The 16,532-nt window shown below is 38.2% G+C and overlaps 2 protein-coding genes across 2 annotated transcripts in view; one reads left to right on the top strand and one right to left on the bottom strand.

Annotated features, from left to right (window-relative positions):
* Positions 1 to 981: 981 nt before the first annotated feature.
* Positions 982 to 9,076, bottom strand: LOC143017773 (uncharacterized). The gene is made up of 5 exons (XM_076172646.1): positions 8,720 to 9,076; positions 6,339 to 6,490; positions 5,934 to 6,075; positions 2,698 to 2,854; positions 982 to 2,509 (listed from the first exon to the last, which is right to left on the bottom strand). The coding sequence occupies exons 1-5, from the start codon at positions 8,904 to 8,906 to the stop codon at positions 2,005 to 2,007; spliced, it is 1,143 nt and encodes a 380-aa protein (XP_076028761.1). The 5' UTR covers positions 8,907 to 9,076; the 3' UTR covers positions 982 to 2,004.
* Positions 9,077 to 9,198: 122 nt separating this feature from the next.
* Positions 9,199 to 16,532, top strand: part of Ctu1 (Cytosolic thiouridylase subunit 1) — an 11,044-nt gene continuing 3,710 nt past the window's right edge. The window contains 6 exon segments of the mRNA XM_076172647.1: positions 9,199 to 9,269; positions 11,216 to 11,284; positions 11,477 to 11,603; positions 14,128 to 14,232; positions 15,700 to 15,818; positions 16,405 to 16,532. The exon segment at positions 16,405 to 16,532 is cut by the window's right edge and continues 61 nt beyond it. Coding sequence (XP_076028762.1) covers positions 11,237 to 11,284; positions 11,477 to 11,603; positions 14,128 to 14,232; positions 15,700 to 15,818; positions 16,405 to 16,532 — 527 coding nt within the window. The 5' untranslated portion in view covers positions 9,199 to 9,269; positions 11,216 to 11,236.

Below are 16,532 nucleotides of genomic sequence, written 5' to 3'. Positions count from 1 at the left end.
CCTCTGAGTCTATGAGTTGATTTTTGTATGATTTATTTTTGATATTTGGAATCAGTTTTGTGGCTCATTCTTTCAATGTGTCCAAATCACCCCAATACTCTTTCATCAGTTCCATCTGCTATCTCCTTTTCCAACCTTGCTCTCTCCCTCACTCTATCCAACATTGTAACCTCTACCATACATCTCAGACATTTCATCTCAAACTTCTCTCCCCTACCTCTCTCAAATTCCAGGTATCCAGACATCAGCTTCCAGAAGCATATCCATAATCATATCACTGCTCCATCAACAAACTGAAAGACAATATATTGCTGCATGCCAGACCCCCTGATATCCATCCCTCTGAATCCTCTCTCCTCCCATAAGGATAAAGTCTACCTGGCCAGACTGCAATGTGACCATCTTCCAGCCTTTCTAAGCTACCAGAAGAGGCTGTATGAGTGCATTGCAAGTAACTGTTTATGATGCAACACTTCACCCAATATTATACAACACATGGAAGACTACATTGTACACAATCACACATGCCAACAACACAATATACACTCTGTAAGGGATTTGTGGGAAAACTCTGTGTCAGCCATGGTGTTCCTCAGGGAGGTGGGACTGCTTGTCCAGACAGTCTAGGGAATGACAACAACAACCCTTCCTTCTGTTCACTCCCATCCTCCTTATTCTAAATATCATCTTTGCACACCTTGTCACTCCCTCCTTGAAACACTCCCATTCCTCTTCCACTCCTATCTCTACTCTTTCACCTCCCACACTTCTTTCAACTTCTTGTACTCCTACCCCTTTTCCTCCCCATTTAAACAGTTTACTTTAAGCACTTTTATGCCTTCTGCCCTTTTCCTCTTTCTCCACCTATCCTCTGCTCAACTTACCTTCCACAAAAAAAAAAAAAAAAAAAAAAAAAAAAAAAAAAAAATATATATATATATATATATATATATATATATACATATATATACTCCTCTACTCTCTCCCCTAAGAACGTCGACATACAATACTTTTCTTCTGGGTATCACTACATAGTCCATTAACCACCTCAGTATGATGATGCCTATGTAGGCATCATGAGGCGCAAGTGGGTACACGAGGATGCTGGCGTCGGTGTCTTGATTATGTATGGTATATTTGTTTTGTAGTTCTACATAAGTTACCTCCAGATTCTGTGAACTGGTTTGATCATGTTTTCTGTGTTTATTATTACTCAGTGAAAGAGAACGAGTAATACAGGAGTGACTTTATATTTTATAATGTGAGTAGTGTGATGCAAATTATATATGGCAGCCAATGCTACACGCAAGAATTTGAGTCGTACTGAAGTAGTTAATGCCTTATCAGCCACCCATCCATTCGCCATCCTCTCCCATGTGTACTTATGCTTGACTTTTTTTCTTGAACATTGTTAGCTATCATCAACTCTAAACACATCTCCACCCTCAGCTCTCCAGTATGATTTTTACCTGGCGATCCAAACTTTCACTCAGTCTAGTGGTTCATTCTCTACCCTAGCCCTGATATTTCTCAATGCCACTATATTGACATTCCTCCCATTTCTGTAAGCACTCATTTAAATCTATCCAAAAAGCCTCCCTTTCCTCTACACTCTTCTCTCTACCAGGCCCATATGCACTTACAAAGACCCACATCTCCCTTCCCAGTTTCACCTTCATCCACATTAACCTTGAAGAAACTTCCTTCCATTCCACCACACAATTTCTTTATCTCCTCACTTACTAATAAAGACACCCCTTCCCTCCCTAATGCAATGTCCAAAAGTACAAAATTATTGTCTATATCTAACACATATCATGAGATCAGTGTAAATAAATCTTTGCTAGAAAGTACATCAGTGATACTCTTTTGATTTATCATGTCCTATCAGTCAAATCATTACCATGAGTTGGCTCACATTGTTGAGGAGAAACGGTATCAGCCACAGAATAAGTGTAGTATGTACCCGGTGAATATGCATAAGATGGAGAATGAGGATATTTTTCATTCACTGGCAGAAAGTGAACCAGATGCAGATGGAGAATGGTATTGAAAAGGTGCAGGATGATATGAATTCAACATTTCCACCTCCAAGTTACCAATTGTGGCCAGTGTTTTGACCTTTGCACGGTGTTGTAGGTGAGGTGGTAATTTTTTAACTGATTTGGCAATGCTCTGAAAAAACAGGTCGATCTCATCCAAGTTTTGTTCGGATGAAAGCAAGTTCTTTATCATTTCATTTCGCTCAGCTATTTTCATCTCTAAATGAGCAATTCTTTTTTCTCGGTGATTTGTTCTCCTTGAGATGTAGCTTCTTGTTCCCTGTGTATGAATGGAAGACTGCTGAGATGAAGTTTGTGGAGGAAGCGGGATCGGTGATGCTGACGGAGTAGGGGTTGACTGTTCTGAGTTTGGCCTAGAACTTGTATCATCAATCAAAAGTGGTTCAATGACTTGATCTGGGTCATAATCAAATTCTTCTTCTTTTATTGCAGTGATGTTTGAGAATCTGAAGAAAAAAAAATTTAGATAATATTTGTTTAATGAAATATACTGAACAACATATAATAGATCATGATGTTTTGTTAGGCATTAAAATAAGAGCACAGAGAGGAACAGGTTTTAATCTAAATGCCACACATTTTTTTAATATCATTAGGAACTTAAATTAGGTAATGGCAATGGAAGTTCACTAACCCTCGATCTTCTTCAGCAGGTTGAAGAAATGACAATTTTTCCTCCAGGGCCCATGTTTTCCCTTTCTTCATAGGTGGAGTTGCTAATATTGTTTTCTCAATTTTCTTTCTGTCGTATGTGTCCTTGATGCTTTGCCAACGTTTCTTGCAGTCATGAACTATAAAAGACATAATAAAAAAATTAACTAGTAGTGATGAGTTTGATGAAGAGTGATACTGTACACACAAGTGGTCGTTAAAGCATCTTCAATCATTCCCTTCTGTTGAACCGTACATGCTTTAAAAACTTTGGCTTCACATAATTTTTAAGATACAATTTAGCCAAAACACCTGAAATGGGATTACTAGTATCTACACAATAGTTACAAATCCAGCCTATCAGGTGGTCTACGGATGTGACTGAAATGTCTCCTTTGCATTGTTTGTACTGAACAATCTTGGTCATTAATTACAAGGTCTTGTCTTGGAGGTTCTACATTAGTATTATCTTTGGTAAAATCCAACATTTGATTACTATAAACACCTATTTTAACTGAAGAGTTATCTTTGGAAGTATCATTTGTATTGTTACTCTTAGGTTGACCAAAATTACTCACAAATCTAGGCTCTGATCCGTCTTTTCCAAATGAAATTTCTCAAACTTTGAACCTTCACCTTATAATTTCTTGAACCAAGCACTTCATCAATCTTTCCTTCCACCCACAGAAAACCTTTACCAAAATGGCAAACAAACACTGCATCATCCAGACCATACAAGGGCTCTTCCTCCTTAAACACTTAATTATTCAATCTACTGGAAGATCTGTCAAGCACTCTAACAGCTTCTGTGGTACCCTTGAAAACACTATTAAACATTATCTCCACTGGAAACTTACCATTGAAAAAAATTTATGGTTCTTTAGTAATTATATAGGAATCTACATATTCTTGTATGCATATCACCTTTCTGAAACTTTTCTAATTCCTCTTTGAATGTTTTTATTACCCTTTTTGCCAATCCATTCAAGGATGAATGGTGGGGTGCTGGTGTTACACGTTTAATGCCATTTTTTTCTTAGAAACTCTTCCATTTCTATAGAAACCAGATTAGAGCCTTTATCTGACATTATAACATCGAGAATCCTGTAGTTAGCAAATGACTCTCTTAAATATCTAATTGTTACAGTAGAAGTTGCAGCGTAGCAAAATATATATCCAAGAACTTACTGAGGGAATCTACAATCATAAGGAAATATTTCCATTTAATAGGTCCTGCATAGTCTATATGCAATCTAGATCATGGTTTACCAATGTTAGGCCAAGACAATATAGAAGCTTTAGGATTCTGGTAATTCTGGCACACACAGGTTACTAAGAACATTAAAAACTTCAGTTCACATTGACAGTAAAAGAATATCCTTCTTTTTAACATCTTTGGTAATAGAAAAGTTACCTCTAACAGGTTAATCCACAGATCCAATTTTATCTTTGATGGGTCAAATGGATAAAATTTCGATTGATGTACCATTTCTAAACAATACAAATGAACATGCCAAAATGTCGATGCATAGGCTATGTTCCAAAATGAACATTTAAATCAAACCTCAAATCTGCATCAAGTTCAGATGATTCAGTCTCAAATTTTTCTGCATAACTGCAACAAACAATCATCAGTGGTTTTTTGAATTCTTCAGAATTGATATATAGCTGGCATGCTTCATGACATTATCCCTGAAACTGTGCTCACTCTCTTTTAAATAAACTCTTTCAGTAATAAACATTGTTCATTCACTGTGTCAAGCACCGTCATCACCACTGTTATGTTGGCCAAGTTGCCAAACAGAATTAAGTCTATGAGTTGATTAAGAGTAACAACATGGTCTCAGATGACCATGATAACATGCTCATCCAGTGGCAGCAGGGTCACAAAACACTACAAGTAGGTAGTAGTAAAAATGTTCAGAAATATTTATTTTTCTCTTTCACAGGATTCTGGCCACTGGTAAGTCCTTGCACTCGCTGCAGTTTTAGTTCCGAGTTGAGTGAAATCAGCCAAATAATAAAACAGACATTGGCAGCACCAAGGAAGCTGGTGTCATTGTTCATGCCATCACTGGCTTCAGAGAACTTTAGAGCAAAAGGCAAAGGAACTTCATCTCAACTGTTTTGAAGCAATTGATGGGGTAGACATCTGGATTGTGTGCCCCACCAAATTTGGCTCCCTCTTTTACACTTACACTGGTTTTTACTTAACAGTGCTTCTGGCTGTGGTAAATGCAAACTATAAATTCATGTTTATCGATGCTGGATCCAATGGGAAAGAAGATGATCCTGGAATTTTTGAAAGGTTTTCTTTGGGGAATATGTTCCACTATGGTATATTAATTCCACCCCCAGATCAGCTACTAGATTCTGACCTTGTGTTGCCCCACATTTTTGTTGGTGATGATACTTTCTTGTCACATCCAAACATGCTGAAACCATACCCGTGAGACTGAGTGGTGAGGGGCACCATGAAAGATATATTCAATTATAGGTTGTCCCACACTTGGTGAACCGCTGAAAATGTGATTGAAGCAAGAGTTTCATATTTTTTACACTTCAATCAATTTACTCCCTGAAACTGTCAACAATGATGTGAGTGTATGCTGCTGTTTGCACATGTTGAGGAAAGTCTATTGTACAAAATCTTGTGCCCTGAACTACAAGCCAGACCCTGCACAACAGCCCCCCACAGACAATTCAAATGATTTTGCAAGAGCTTGTGGTTATGCTAATTCTGAAGGATCTGCAGTAAGAGATTAATTTTCTGCATATTTCAGCAGTGACAGGATGGTGAGTTGGTAAAATCTGAGAGTTGATATAACCGACCAAAATTAGGTAGATATGCACTCTACTTATCTTTATTCTCATTATTCATAATGAATGTACACATTCCTCCCTGGCCCTAGGTGCATGTGTTACCAGTGTCTCAGTGTATTATAAATAAAGATAGACAAAATGGTGTTCCTTTAATCTCTAATCAAGTTTAGGTTACAAAGTCTAGTTCTGACTTGTTACCAGAGCACATTGAGTCAATTGCCAACTCAGTTGTTATTAAACAAAAACAGTAACAGATAAAAAATACAAACAGGTATGTTTAGAGTGATCAAAGAGCATTTATGTAAATGAAAGTCTTATAATCTAATTCGTAAAACTATATAAATGTACAACAGAAACTTATCAATTGGGTGGAATATAAACAAGAATCAAACTCACCTGGTCTTACAACTTTGATGGCAACATCTGCCCAGATGTTGTCTTTTACTTGTTGGTCCTCGTATTTGGGATGTGAGAGCTGCCACAACAAGGGATACTTCGCAACCTCCTTCACAAGGATCTCATCCTGTTCATCTGAAAACTTTGGGGCCATGATGATGCAGGCACTCCTTTAAATTCAAATGTTAGTTTGTAATTGTAATTATATTCACCCCCCCCTACCCAGCCATGTCACTATTTGGAGCCAACAAAGATCTTTCTCAACTCTAGTGGCATCTGCTCAAAGCAAAACAACCTTATTCAAAAACAAGGAATTAATGCTGTAAAGTTTAGACAATCATTTAATGACCATCATTGAGCCATGAAGATCATCATTCAGCGATAATTGCACCGAGCAAAACGTACCTCCTCACCACTTGTAGATAGGAATGCAAGGCAGTCATAGAATTCCCATTTTGAAGATATCTTGCCTATTGAGCCACTTGGTGTTGATTGTAACTTTTTGTGCTCTCTGATGAAGTATGACTTTAGTTTCTTAAATTTGGCCCGAGCTTGATCTGTAACAAGGGTTTTTATCTTTATTGATAACACTGTTTCATAAATTGTATAAATGTGTATGTGGTGCATTATTCAAAACTGCTTGGTAATTTTTTGGTAAAATGCATCCATCTGTTAATTTTGTTAGAAGAACATATTTTCCCCATTTTTTGATAGGTACATTCTGGTATTTTGAAAGTAATTAAAAGATGTTTTGGAAAGAAATTAAGAGAGGAAGGGGAGGCGAATCAAGTAAAGAAGACAAGGTAGGTGCAGATGGAGAGATGATAACGGAAGAAGTGGCAGTGAAGGGAAAATGGGCAGAGTATTTTAGGGAGTTGCTAAATGTGGAGGGGGATAGGGAGGGAAAGGTGGCACTAAAAAAATGACAGTGATGGATGAGGAAAATGGGAAAAAATAATAAAAGATGAGGTAAAAGCAGTTATTAAAATGAGAGCAGGCAAGGCACCTGAGATAGATGGGTGTCATGCAGATTGTAAAAAAAGGAAGTACAGTGATGGACTGGCTGGTGAGGTTGTTTAATGTTTGTCTAAAAGAGGATAGAGTGCTGGAGCATTGGAGGAGTGCCTATATAGTTCTGATTTACAAGGAAAAAGGGGACAAATGCAAATGTAATAATTTCATAGGGATCAGTTTGTTGAGTATAGTTGGGAAGGCTTATGGGAGAGGCTGGAGGAAGTGGATAGCTTTAGATACTTGAGGGCGCATGTAGTGGGAAAGGCAGGAGTGGAGGTAGAATGTAGATTGAGAGAAGCAAGTAAATGCCAAGGGGGATTAAAAAGTGTAATGAGAAATAGACATTTAGGAATGGATGCTGAAAGGAGATTGTATGAAGGGGTAATTGTGCTGACAGCACTGAGTAGGGCAGAAACATGGAACATAAGAGAGGAAGACTTTAAATATATTTGAGATGAAATGTCTGAGAAGAATGGTAGGGATTACAAGGCTGGATAGTGTGAGAAACAAGGAGGTGAGAAGGAGAACAGAAGTGTAAAAAGAGCTGGGAGAAAGCCTTGATGAAAGAGCACTGGGATGGTTTGGACACATGGAAAGAATGAGTGAAGAAAGTTTAATAAGAGAAGTGTGGAAGGCAGAGGTGGAGGGAGTGAACAGGAGGAGGCAACCGAGGATGAGATGGATGGATGGTGTTAAAGGGGTGTTGGGAAAGAGGGGGATCTCTATTGAGAAAGGAGGGGAGAAGAAAGAAGATAGGAGTGAGTGGAGAATGGTTGTGTATGGATGATGCTGTGATGCATGGAAGGGAGTGGGTGGGGGACTAGGGGGTGGTTATGTGTGAATTATATTTTGATGCAGCTTGAAGGGATTTCTCCCCATCTCTATTTCACATGAGGGGACAGAGGGTGGTGGGGGGGGTCACTGATTAAATGAAGTGGCCTTGCTGTGGATGTGCTGTGTCTTGCTGCATTGCTTTTGACCCAGGGTGATAGACAAGATGCAGGGATGACCAGTCATCCAGGAGGAGCCAAGAAAAGATGGGTGGTGGGGTGGTGAATGGGAGTGGAGTTATGCCGTTTGACTTTGGCTACCTTTCTTGTAAGGGGGGAAAAGCCCTTGGCATATATATATGTACATTTTGGGTAGAGACAGAATACCTTTTTTTAGATATAGTAAAGTTAGATTCGGTTAATTTAGATGAAATATGGTAAGCATGGATTGAATTTGATTTATGCTTATCTCATTTTGGGAAATGTTACAGTATTATAGGAAGAAGAAAGATGCAAATAACCAAGGTTTTTATGTTCTGAACAAGGTTAGGTTTGAGTTGGTTAGGTTAGGTTTAAATACCACATGTAAAGTTATAGTGTATGTTGTGAACAAATTAGTTATAGAGAATTCAAGGGACAAAAATTGAGATGCACTTTACTGAAAATTGATCAGCAATGCTACTTAGGTTAGTTTGGTAAAACTAGTTAGGTTTGTCTTCCAGTAGGTGAGTAGGCCACTGGGAGCCACTGTAATGTCTTAAACATTTCTTCACAATGACTATTTTCACCATATAGCTCAGTATGGTAACATACCATATAAAGGAAAATGTCAGAACAGTAGTTTTGTCTACACTAACACTGCAATATACCTACAATTAATCAACTACTTGGCTGCATACATGTAGACTTATACTGGTTTACCTTTGTATAATTGGCTGTACAGATACCTACACGTCTCTTTCTATCATATATATTAAAGAAACACTGTAAAAGAAGCTTTACCTCCAGTCAAACTGCTCATTATTGGGTACTGACTCTTGATTTCCAGGGCTATTTGAGTGAACAGCTTCGCTCGAAGCTTGTGCTTGGGGTAGTCAGCTTCTCTTGGATCCCAGAGACATGTATGCTCTTCTGCCAACTTACACAGGGATTTTGTCACACTTTTAGGCCACACTAATTCGTCAGACATTATATATTTATGTAATTTCGACGTGAGGTCACAAAAGTTTCCTACTTCGGGAACAAAATGACTATCTTAACGGTACCACGGGAACACGAAACTTGTTTACAAAAAGTATTGCCGGAACACAGTTTCGGCACCAAGACGCTCGTGTGAATCGCGCTTTACGGTATATTTATGTGAAGACATTCTTTTCATGCAAAAAATTCTGGATACACCAGTAAAATAGGCAACTCTTCTGTGTCCTCCCTTGGTAATGAATATACTGTTTATAGTAGATAATATAAAAATACGATTGTACTTCATAACGTGTTGCAATCGTTGGGTGTCGAAGTTAGTTTTGGTATATCATACTTCGTGTGTTCAGACAAGGTACGTTATAAAGAAGAAAAAGTCCACGATATATTATAGGATATTTATATAATATTGTAAAGACACATTTATATATATACATATATTTTTGCTGGTCTAACGGAAATATGCATACAGTGAAAATAGCATTAATGTGGTTACCGCACGGTGAAAATAGCCTTTCAAAGAAATAGTTACCTAGATATATAGGAGCTTCAAGTGACATACTAGAATTTTTTGAATATCATGCACTGTTACAAAGTTAATCACTAATAGTATTCTTAGAGTGCTTTTATAACAACACCCAGGGGTTTAAAACCAAAAATGTTTATCAATGTATTTTAAATTAATCAGACTTTTGTCCCAAATCTATGTTTAAAGATAGCTGACTGAGCTAGAGCTGGCTAATACTAGTGAGGTTAGCTCTGAATGCCTAGAAAATACGAAGTAAATATTACTTTGATATCTTTTTTAATTTATCTACATACCTAGCCTAACTAGTGTGTGTATTCCGGATGTCAAACTACCTATCAACCTTTATCCATTTGGAAGGGGATTTACACAAAAGTCTAACTTCCTACTGATTAATATTTTACAAATTCTTATCAGTCTGCATTCCCTTGTAACCTTCCTCCATCTCGGGGAATTTAGCAAAAAAGGATTCCAAATCATATTTTGGAATAAGAGGAATCACTAATGACTGCTGATTTATTTGCTACTATGCAATGTGTAGCTGATAACTATTATCATGGAATATATAAAGAACTGTATGGGGATAATTATTGGTGATATGTGTTATCCTCGGCAATTTGCATTTATTATTCCGAACTATGTGTTCTTGTCATTATTTGCACTTCATGTACATTGATTCATTGCCAAATATAGTCTATATATCTATCTACATTTCTTTATGGACAACAGTGCACTACTGCTGCCATGATGTAAACAATATGCTACATTTGGTTGCAATGGGTTCTGGTAAAGAATCTGCCATAACACTGCATCACATTAGAGTAGCTTTCTCCTCTTCCTATATGTTCATCCTAAAATATTCTGAGGAACTAACCTAATCACATAACCTAACATGATAGAATTCTCTAAAGTGAAGTGGAGGATGTTACTAATACACGAGATGTTCACTTCCAGAAGCATTGGCTGACATATTTCTGTGGGTGTAGAAGCTTATTTAATTGTTGAAGTAGTTCAGGACTGGTGACAAATACCTGCATGTGGTGGCCCTACAAGATTGACACCATAACCCCTCTTCTTAAGTACTCAGAATGGTTCATGCTGCAGAGGAGAACACCCCATTGGGTCTCATCATCCATTCAGCCAATCACAATCTCCCTGCATTCACTATTTCTTTTACTTTTTTTTTTTTTTTTTTAACCCAAAATCTCTATTATTTATCCATCCACCTCATTTTTACTCTTCCTTTCAAGCTTATTCTATCCACTTGTGCTTCCTATACTATGCTAGTCCTGATTCCAAACCACCTCATCAGTCTTTGATCTACCCTATGTGACAGCTCTCAAGTCTCCCATATAGTGCTGTCAGCACAGCCATGCCTTTATATGGTATCCTCTTTGCATCCATTCCTAAATGCCTGTTTCTCATGACACTTTTTTAATCCCCCAATACATTTACTCCTCACATTCTACAATTTACTTCCACCTCCACTCCTCCCTTTCCTGCCACATGTGACTCCAGATATCTAGAGCTATCTACGTCCTCCAGCCTCTCTCCCTTAAGACTTTTTTCCCAAGCCGTTGCCATCTTCTTCTGTACATCTTGTCACCTTACTTTTACCCATATTTACCTTCAACTTTTTCCTATTGCATACCCTCCTAAGCTCCATCACTAATTCCCTTAACCCCCCCTCTGACCCTGCCACAAGCGCAGTGTCATCAGCAAACAACAACTGGCTCACCTTCCAATTTTAAAAGCAATCTTTGTATGCCTTTCAGAGCCAGACATAAACAGAGAACATGCCAGTGAAGTGTACCACACAGTGTGGTAAAAATGCATTGCTGAAGGTAAGTGTGAACAACCTTCATTGAAAGATGACTGTTAGTTACATCTACAATATAGTTATTAAAAATTAATCCCTTTGATATTGATTGATTGTAATTAAAGAGTAATCAAAAATTACCTTTGTCTATTCTAAATTGTATAAGATTATGAAATTAAGCTGTGTTCCAAGTATTAATGAAACTGTAATATTTCAGCGTCCCAAAACTGGAGATGCAATGTGCAGGGAGTGCTTCTATTGGGCTTTTGAAGAAGAAATTCATCATACAATACAATCCAATCAGCTTTTCAAACCTGGTGAATATGTAGCCATAGCAGCTTCAGGTTAGATAATTTTCTCTCTGTTATTATTATTTTTATTTATTTATTTATTTTGTCTTTTTTCCATTGAAGTAATTGAGTGGTATCCAGTGTAATGAGGTGGCTGGGCATGGGAGAGAAACATCCTCACCCACTTGCCTCCCATCACTTGCATTCCTTTCTCTTTGTCACTCCTCTGTAGTCTTTACATTCTTCTCCAACTCTATGACACGTACACATTTTTGGTGGTTCATCATCCCATTCTGACAGCGAACTCTTTTAGCTTTATTATTCACCCCATTCATCCTTTTTTCCCTTGGTCTATACCTTGCTCTCATTCCTATCTATCTATATACCAAGGGCCTCTTCCCACTTAAGGTACAGTTATGATAGTCAATGGATGAATTGGATTTCGAACCTAAGGATGGATTTCGTCCAGCACCAGAGGACTTAGGTTGGAACCCAAGCCTAGGGAGCAATGCTCATTGGGTCCTGTCTCCTATTCTTTAATTTTCCAACATACCTAGACTCAATTTCATGTATGGTTCCAACTGTCATATTTAGATTTGAACTCGTGTATTATTTGAGCTTGGGCTATATCACCTTCTAAGCTATTCCACATATTTGTACATCTACATGGAAAACTATTTCTTTACATCCTTTCAACATGTGGTCTTTCTTAATTTACTTCCATGACCTCTTAAATCTCTCCCATCTTTAATCAGGAGACCTCTTCTGTCAGTGCAATCTATCCCCTGTAATGACTCGAACACTGTAATCATGTCACCTCTTTCTCTTTGATCTTTCAAAGTTAGTAGACCCAGTACTTTTAGTCATGACCTGTGCTCTTAATTGGCGCAAGGGCAAGGTTGATACATGGGAAGTTAGACGCAAAATGTTCTTACATTGCTGACTCATGAAGACAGAGGGTATGGGGGCTGGTACTGCATGTGAGTTTCTCAAAGAGTTCAGTGTTGATCATCATGTGGTCAGGCAAGGCTCTGGTTGAGTCATCACTGGGACTGATGCTGGCACTGCACGTGAGCTCCTCAAGGAGGCTTTGTCTCACCCGTGGGCCTCAAGGAATCTTAGTCAAGTCACGCAGCCAAGCAGCATGTGATTCACACAGCTGGGCTTGTGAGCAATTCCCTTGGGAGCCTCCTGGACCAAAAGTCATGGGACGGGTCAGTAGAGGAGGTGGGGAGGAGGAGTGAGGATAATATAATATATAAACTATCAGACTTCACCCAACATGACTTCACTGTGCACAAAATTCATATGTACATGAATAGGCTAAATATCCCAGCATTTGCCAAACACGACCATGATTCATGATAATATGATTTGAAAAGCCTGCCAGGTCATGTTGTGTGCCAGTGTCTGGAGAGGGTCTGGGAACCTAACCTATTTTTTCCCATAAGACCTGTTATTCACCCAACATGAATTTCGTCAAGCACGATGGGCTAAGGAACCTAACACTCGTGTTGGGTGAGGTCAGACTGTGTTCATGGAATTTTTCCAAAAATTAACTTGATTAACTGTTATTTTTCAATCCTCTTCAATCAGATTTCTAACAGCATCAATCATTTAATAATTTTTCAATGTTCTTAATCTCCTGGTCCAAAGATCATGTTCAAGGTCTTCCCTGCCTTCTTGGAATACTTAAATCCACTTGTAGATACAATAAGTCCTCATTATATGGTACATATGCATTCCTGAAAACCTTACTGCAAATTGAAATTACCATATACTGAACCCATTATAACATGTAATGATAGGATATGGCAGATGTACCTTCTCCCTGCTCTTTCCTCTTCAAAATATCTAGCGGATACTGTATCTGTGAATTTTTCTTACCATAAATAGAATCGAGGGTAGTAATTACCAAATACCGTAACTGTGAATTTACCGGATAAAGAATTACCGTATAAGGAGGACTCACTGTATATATATATATATATATATATATACATATATATATATATGTATATGTATATATATATATATATATACATATATATATTTACATACGCGTAAGTAACCACTAGGAAAAGTATACTAACGAAGCAGAGCGCTTTCGTATAATTACATCTTCAGTGCAGATACAAAGATGTAATTATACGAAAGCGCTCTGCTTCACTAGTTTACTTTTCCTAGTGGTTACTTACGCATTTGTGAACACACGCTCCTAGTGTTTTTATTACATCTATATATAGATATATATGTATATATATATATATATATACATATATAATATTCATGCACATATACATATACACTGAATGCCTCATCCTACAATTATCCACCCTAGCCATACCTAGACAACAACATAATATTTTTTCATTGAATGACTTATTGGCCACTCCAGTTGCTGTTGTTAATTACCTGCGAGCTATGGATCTCCTGCAAGAGAGGTCTTGGGCAATGGATCAATTAATATTTTTGCCACAATTTGTGAGCCTTTAACATTATACTATTTGAATACATTGATACTGATTTAGTGAGTAATATCATGCATAAACTACCCCAGTATTGTTTTAACTTTCAGGTGGAAAGGACTCTACTGTGCTGGCTTACATCATGAAGCTCCTGAATGACCGCCACAACTATGGATTAAAGCTTGTTCTACTTTCTGTAGATGAAGGAATTACAGGTATATGTATATATATAAATTCCACCCTACAGAGTCCTCTGTAAGGTGCACCATTCTAACCTCCTGATAAAGGAGGCAAAGATGAGAAATGGGGTAAGAGTATGACAGAAAATTTTGAAAGTAATAACAGATATTTTGGATAGAAATTAAGAGAGGAAGTAGAGAAGAAAAGGTAAATGGTGAAGATGGAGAGATGATTATGGAAGAGACGGTAGTAAGAGGAAGATGGGCAGAATTTTTTAAGGAGTTGCTAAATAAGAAGGAGGATAGGGATGGAAAGGCGGTTGCAGTGGGAATCAGAAATGGAGAGAGTGAGTGGTTTGAGGTAAAGGTGGAACTTTATCAGGGATGTGTTATGTCATCTTGGCTGTTCAAGTTGTACATGGATGGGGTGGTGCGAAAGGTAAATGCAAGGGTAGTGGGTTGGGGATTGGAGATGGTTAAAGAAAATGGAGAAAAGTGGGAGATAAGCCAGTTGTTGTTTGCTGATGACACTGTGTTTGTAGCAGGATCAGAGGAGGGATTGAGGAAGTTAGTGACAGAGTTTAGGAAAGAAGAAAGTTGAAGATAAATGTAGGTAAAAGTAAGGGGATGAGATGTACAAGGGGAGAAAGTGACACCAGACTGGAAGCGAGTATTAAGGGAGAGAGACTGGAAGAAATGGATAGTCTTAGATACTTGGGTGCAAATGTGGCAGGAAAGGGAGGAGTGGAGGTGGAAGTAGAAGGTATCTTGAGAAAAGCAAGGGAATGCCTTGGGGGATTAAAAAGTGTAATGAGAAATAGACATTTGGAAATGGATACTAAGAGGAGATTGTATGAAGAGTGACAGCATTTTTTAAGGGCAGAAACATGGAACATAAAAAGGAAGAGAGGAGGAGTTTTAACATGTTTGAGATGAAGTGCCTGAGAAGTATGATAGGGATTACTAGGCTGGATAGAGTGAGAAACGAGGAGGTGAGGAGGAGAACAGGGGTGGAAAGGGAGTTGGGGAATAGGGTTGATGAAAGAGTATTGGGATGGTTTGGACACGTGGAAAGAATGAGTGAAGAAAGATTAGTAAAAGAGGTCAGAAGCAGTGTCACCTTGCTGTGGATCTGCTGTGTCTTGCAACACTGCTTCTGACCCAGGGCAATGGGCGAGATTCAGGGATGACCCATCATCCAGGAGGTGTCAAGATAAGAAGGAGGGAAGGGGATGGATGGGAATGGAGAATGTGGGGATGGAATGGGTGAGTGGTTTTTATGCCTTTGTCTTTTGTCTACCTCCATTGTAAGGGGGAATGAACCTTTGGTATATGTATATATGTCAATCATAAGGTGTTGCACTGGGAGTGGGGTTTATTCTCTCTCTCTCTCTCTCTCTCTCTCTCTCTCTCTCTCTCTCTCATGTGAATATGTGCATGTACTTGGTTACCCCCACATAAAGGGGAGAAGATGTTCAGACATGTAACTAGGTAAATTTTTAGGTTACAGGGATGACAGTCTGGAGACCGTGAAGCGTAATGAACAGCAGTATGAAATCCCACTCAAGATCCTATCATATGATGAACTCTATGGCTGGACTATGGATCGTATTGTTGAGCAGGTTAGACTATGATTGAGCTTTGCCAAAGCAGTTTTAATGAACTTACCACATATATTATGTAAGATATTTTTGTAAAAAAATAAGAATGAAATAAAAATACAAAATAAGTAAAATATATAGATACATACATATACATACATATACCAAGGCTTTTTCCCCCTTACAAGTGGGGTAGCCAAAAAGAAAAAGGCATAAAATCATTCCCACCCATTGCATCCCTGAATACCCTCCACCCTCCCTCTTATCTTTGCACCTATATAGATAATTGTCAACAAGTTTCCTCCCCCTCCGCCTGACCCGACCTCATGTCATCCTCAGGTCCCATAGGGTTGGGGTAATGACATTTATTCATTTCCAAGTTTCCTTTCCTTTGTAAGAGGTTGCTATTTAAGATAGCATCCTCCCTCCACTTTGTACTACTGAAGAGGATTGCAGTTGCCAATCGAAATATATAGATTCACTTACTCAACTCTTTGTTTCATCCGACTGTGGTGTTAGTTGTGTTATACATTAATGATTAATTTTGAATGTATATAATCTTAGTCTCCTGTGTTCTCACATGTTAAAAAAGATATTGGTTCTGCAGATTGGGAGAAAGAACAATTGTACATTTTGTGGAGTTTTTCGACGTCAAGCCTTAGATCGTGGAGCTTCAATCCTTGGTGTTGATAAAATTGTGACTGGACATAATGCTGATGATATTGCAGAAACTGT

This window comes from Oratosquilla oratoria, chromosome 33 (assembly GCF_046742065.1).
Source record: "Oratosquilla oratoria isolate Oo_2021 chromosome 33, ASM4674206v1, whole genome shotgun sequence".
Classification (NCBI taxonomy): domain Eukaryota; kingdom Metazoa; phylum Arthropoda; class Malacostraca; order Stomatopoda; family Squillidae; genus Oratosquilla; species Oratosquilla oratoria.
The sequence above is the reverse complement of the archived record's forward strand: the minus strand, read 5'-3'. Positions and strand labels throughout refer to the sequence as shown.

What these genes read in the sequence shown, in the direction of transcription:
- LOC143017773 (XM_076172646.1), bottom strand. Translation starts at nt 8,906, where the DNA reads ATGTCTGACGAATTAGTGTGGCCTAAAAGTGTGACAAAATCCCTGTGT. An exon ending in CATCAAAGTTGTAAGACCAG is followed by an intron (nt 2,855 to 5,933) that starts GTGAGTTTGATT and finishes TGTCTTTTATAG; the next exon opens with TTCATGACTGCAAGAAACGT. An exon ending in CCTGCTGAAGAAGATCGAGG is followed by an intron (nt 2,510 to 2,697) that starts GTTAGTGAACTT and finishes TTTTTTCTTCAG; the next exon opens with ATTCTCAAACATCACTGCAA.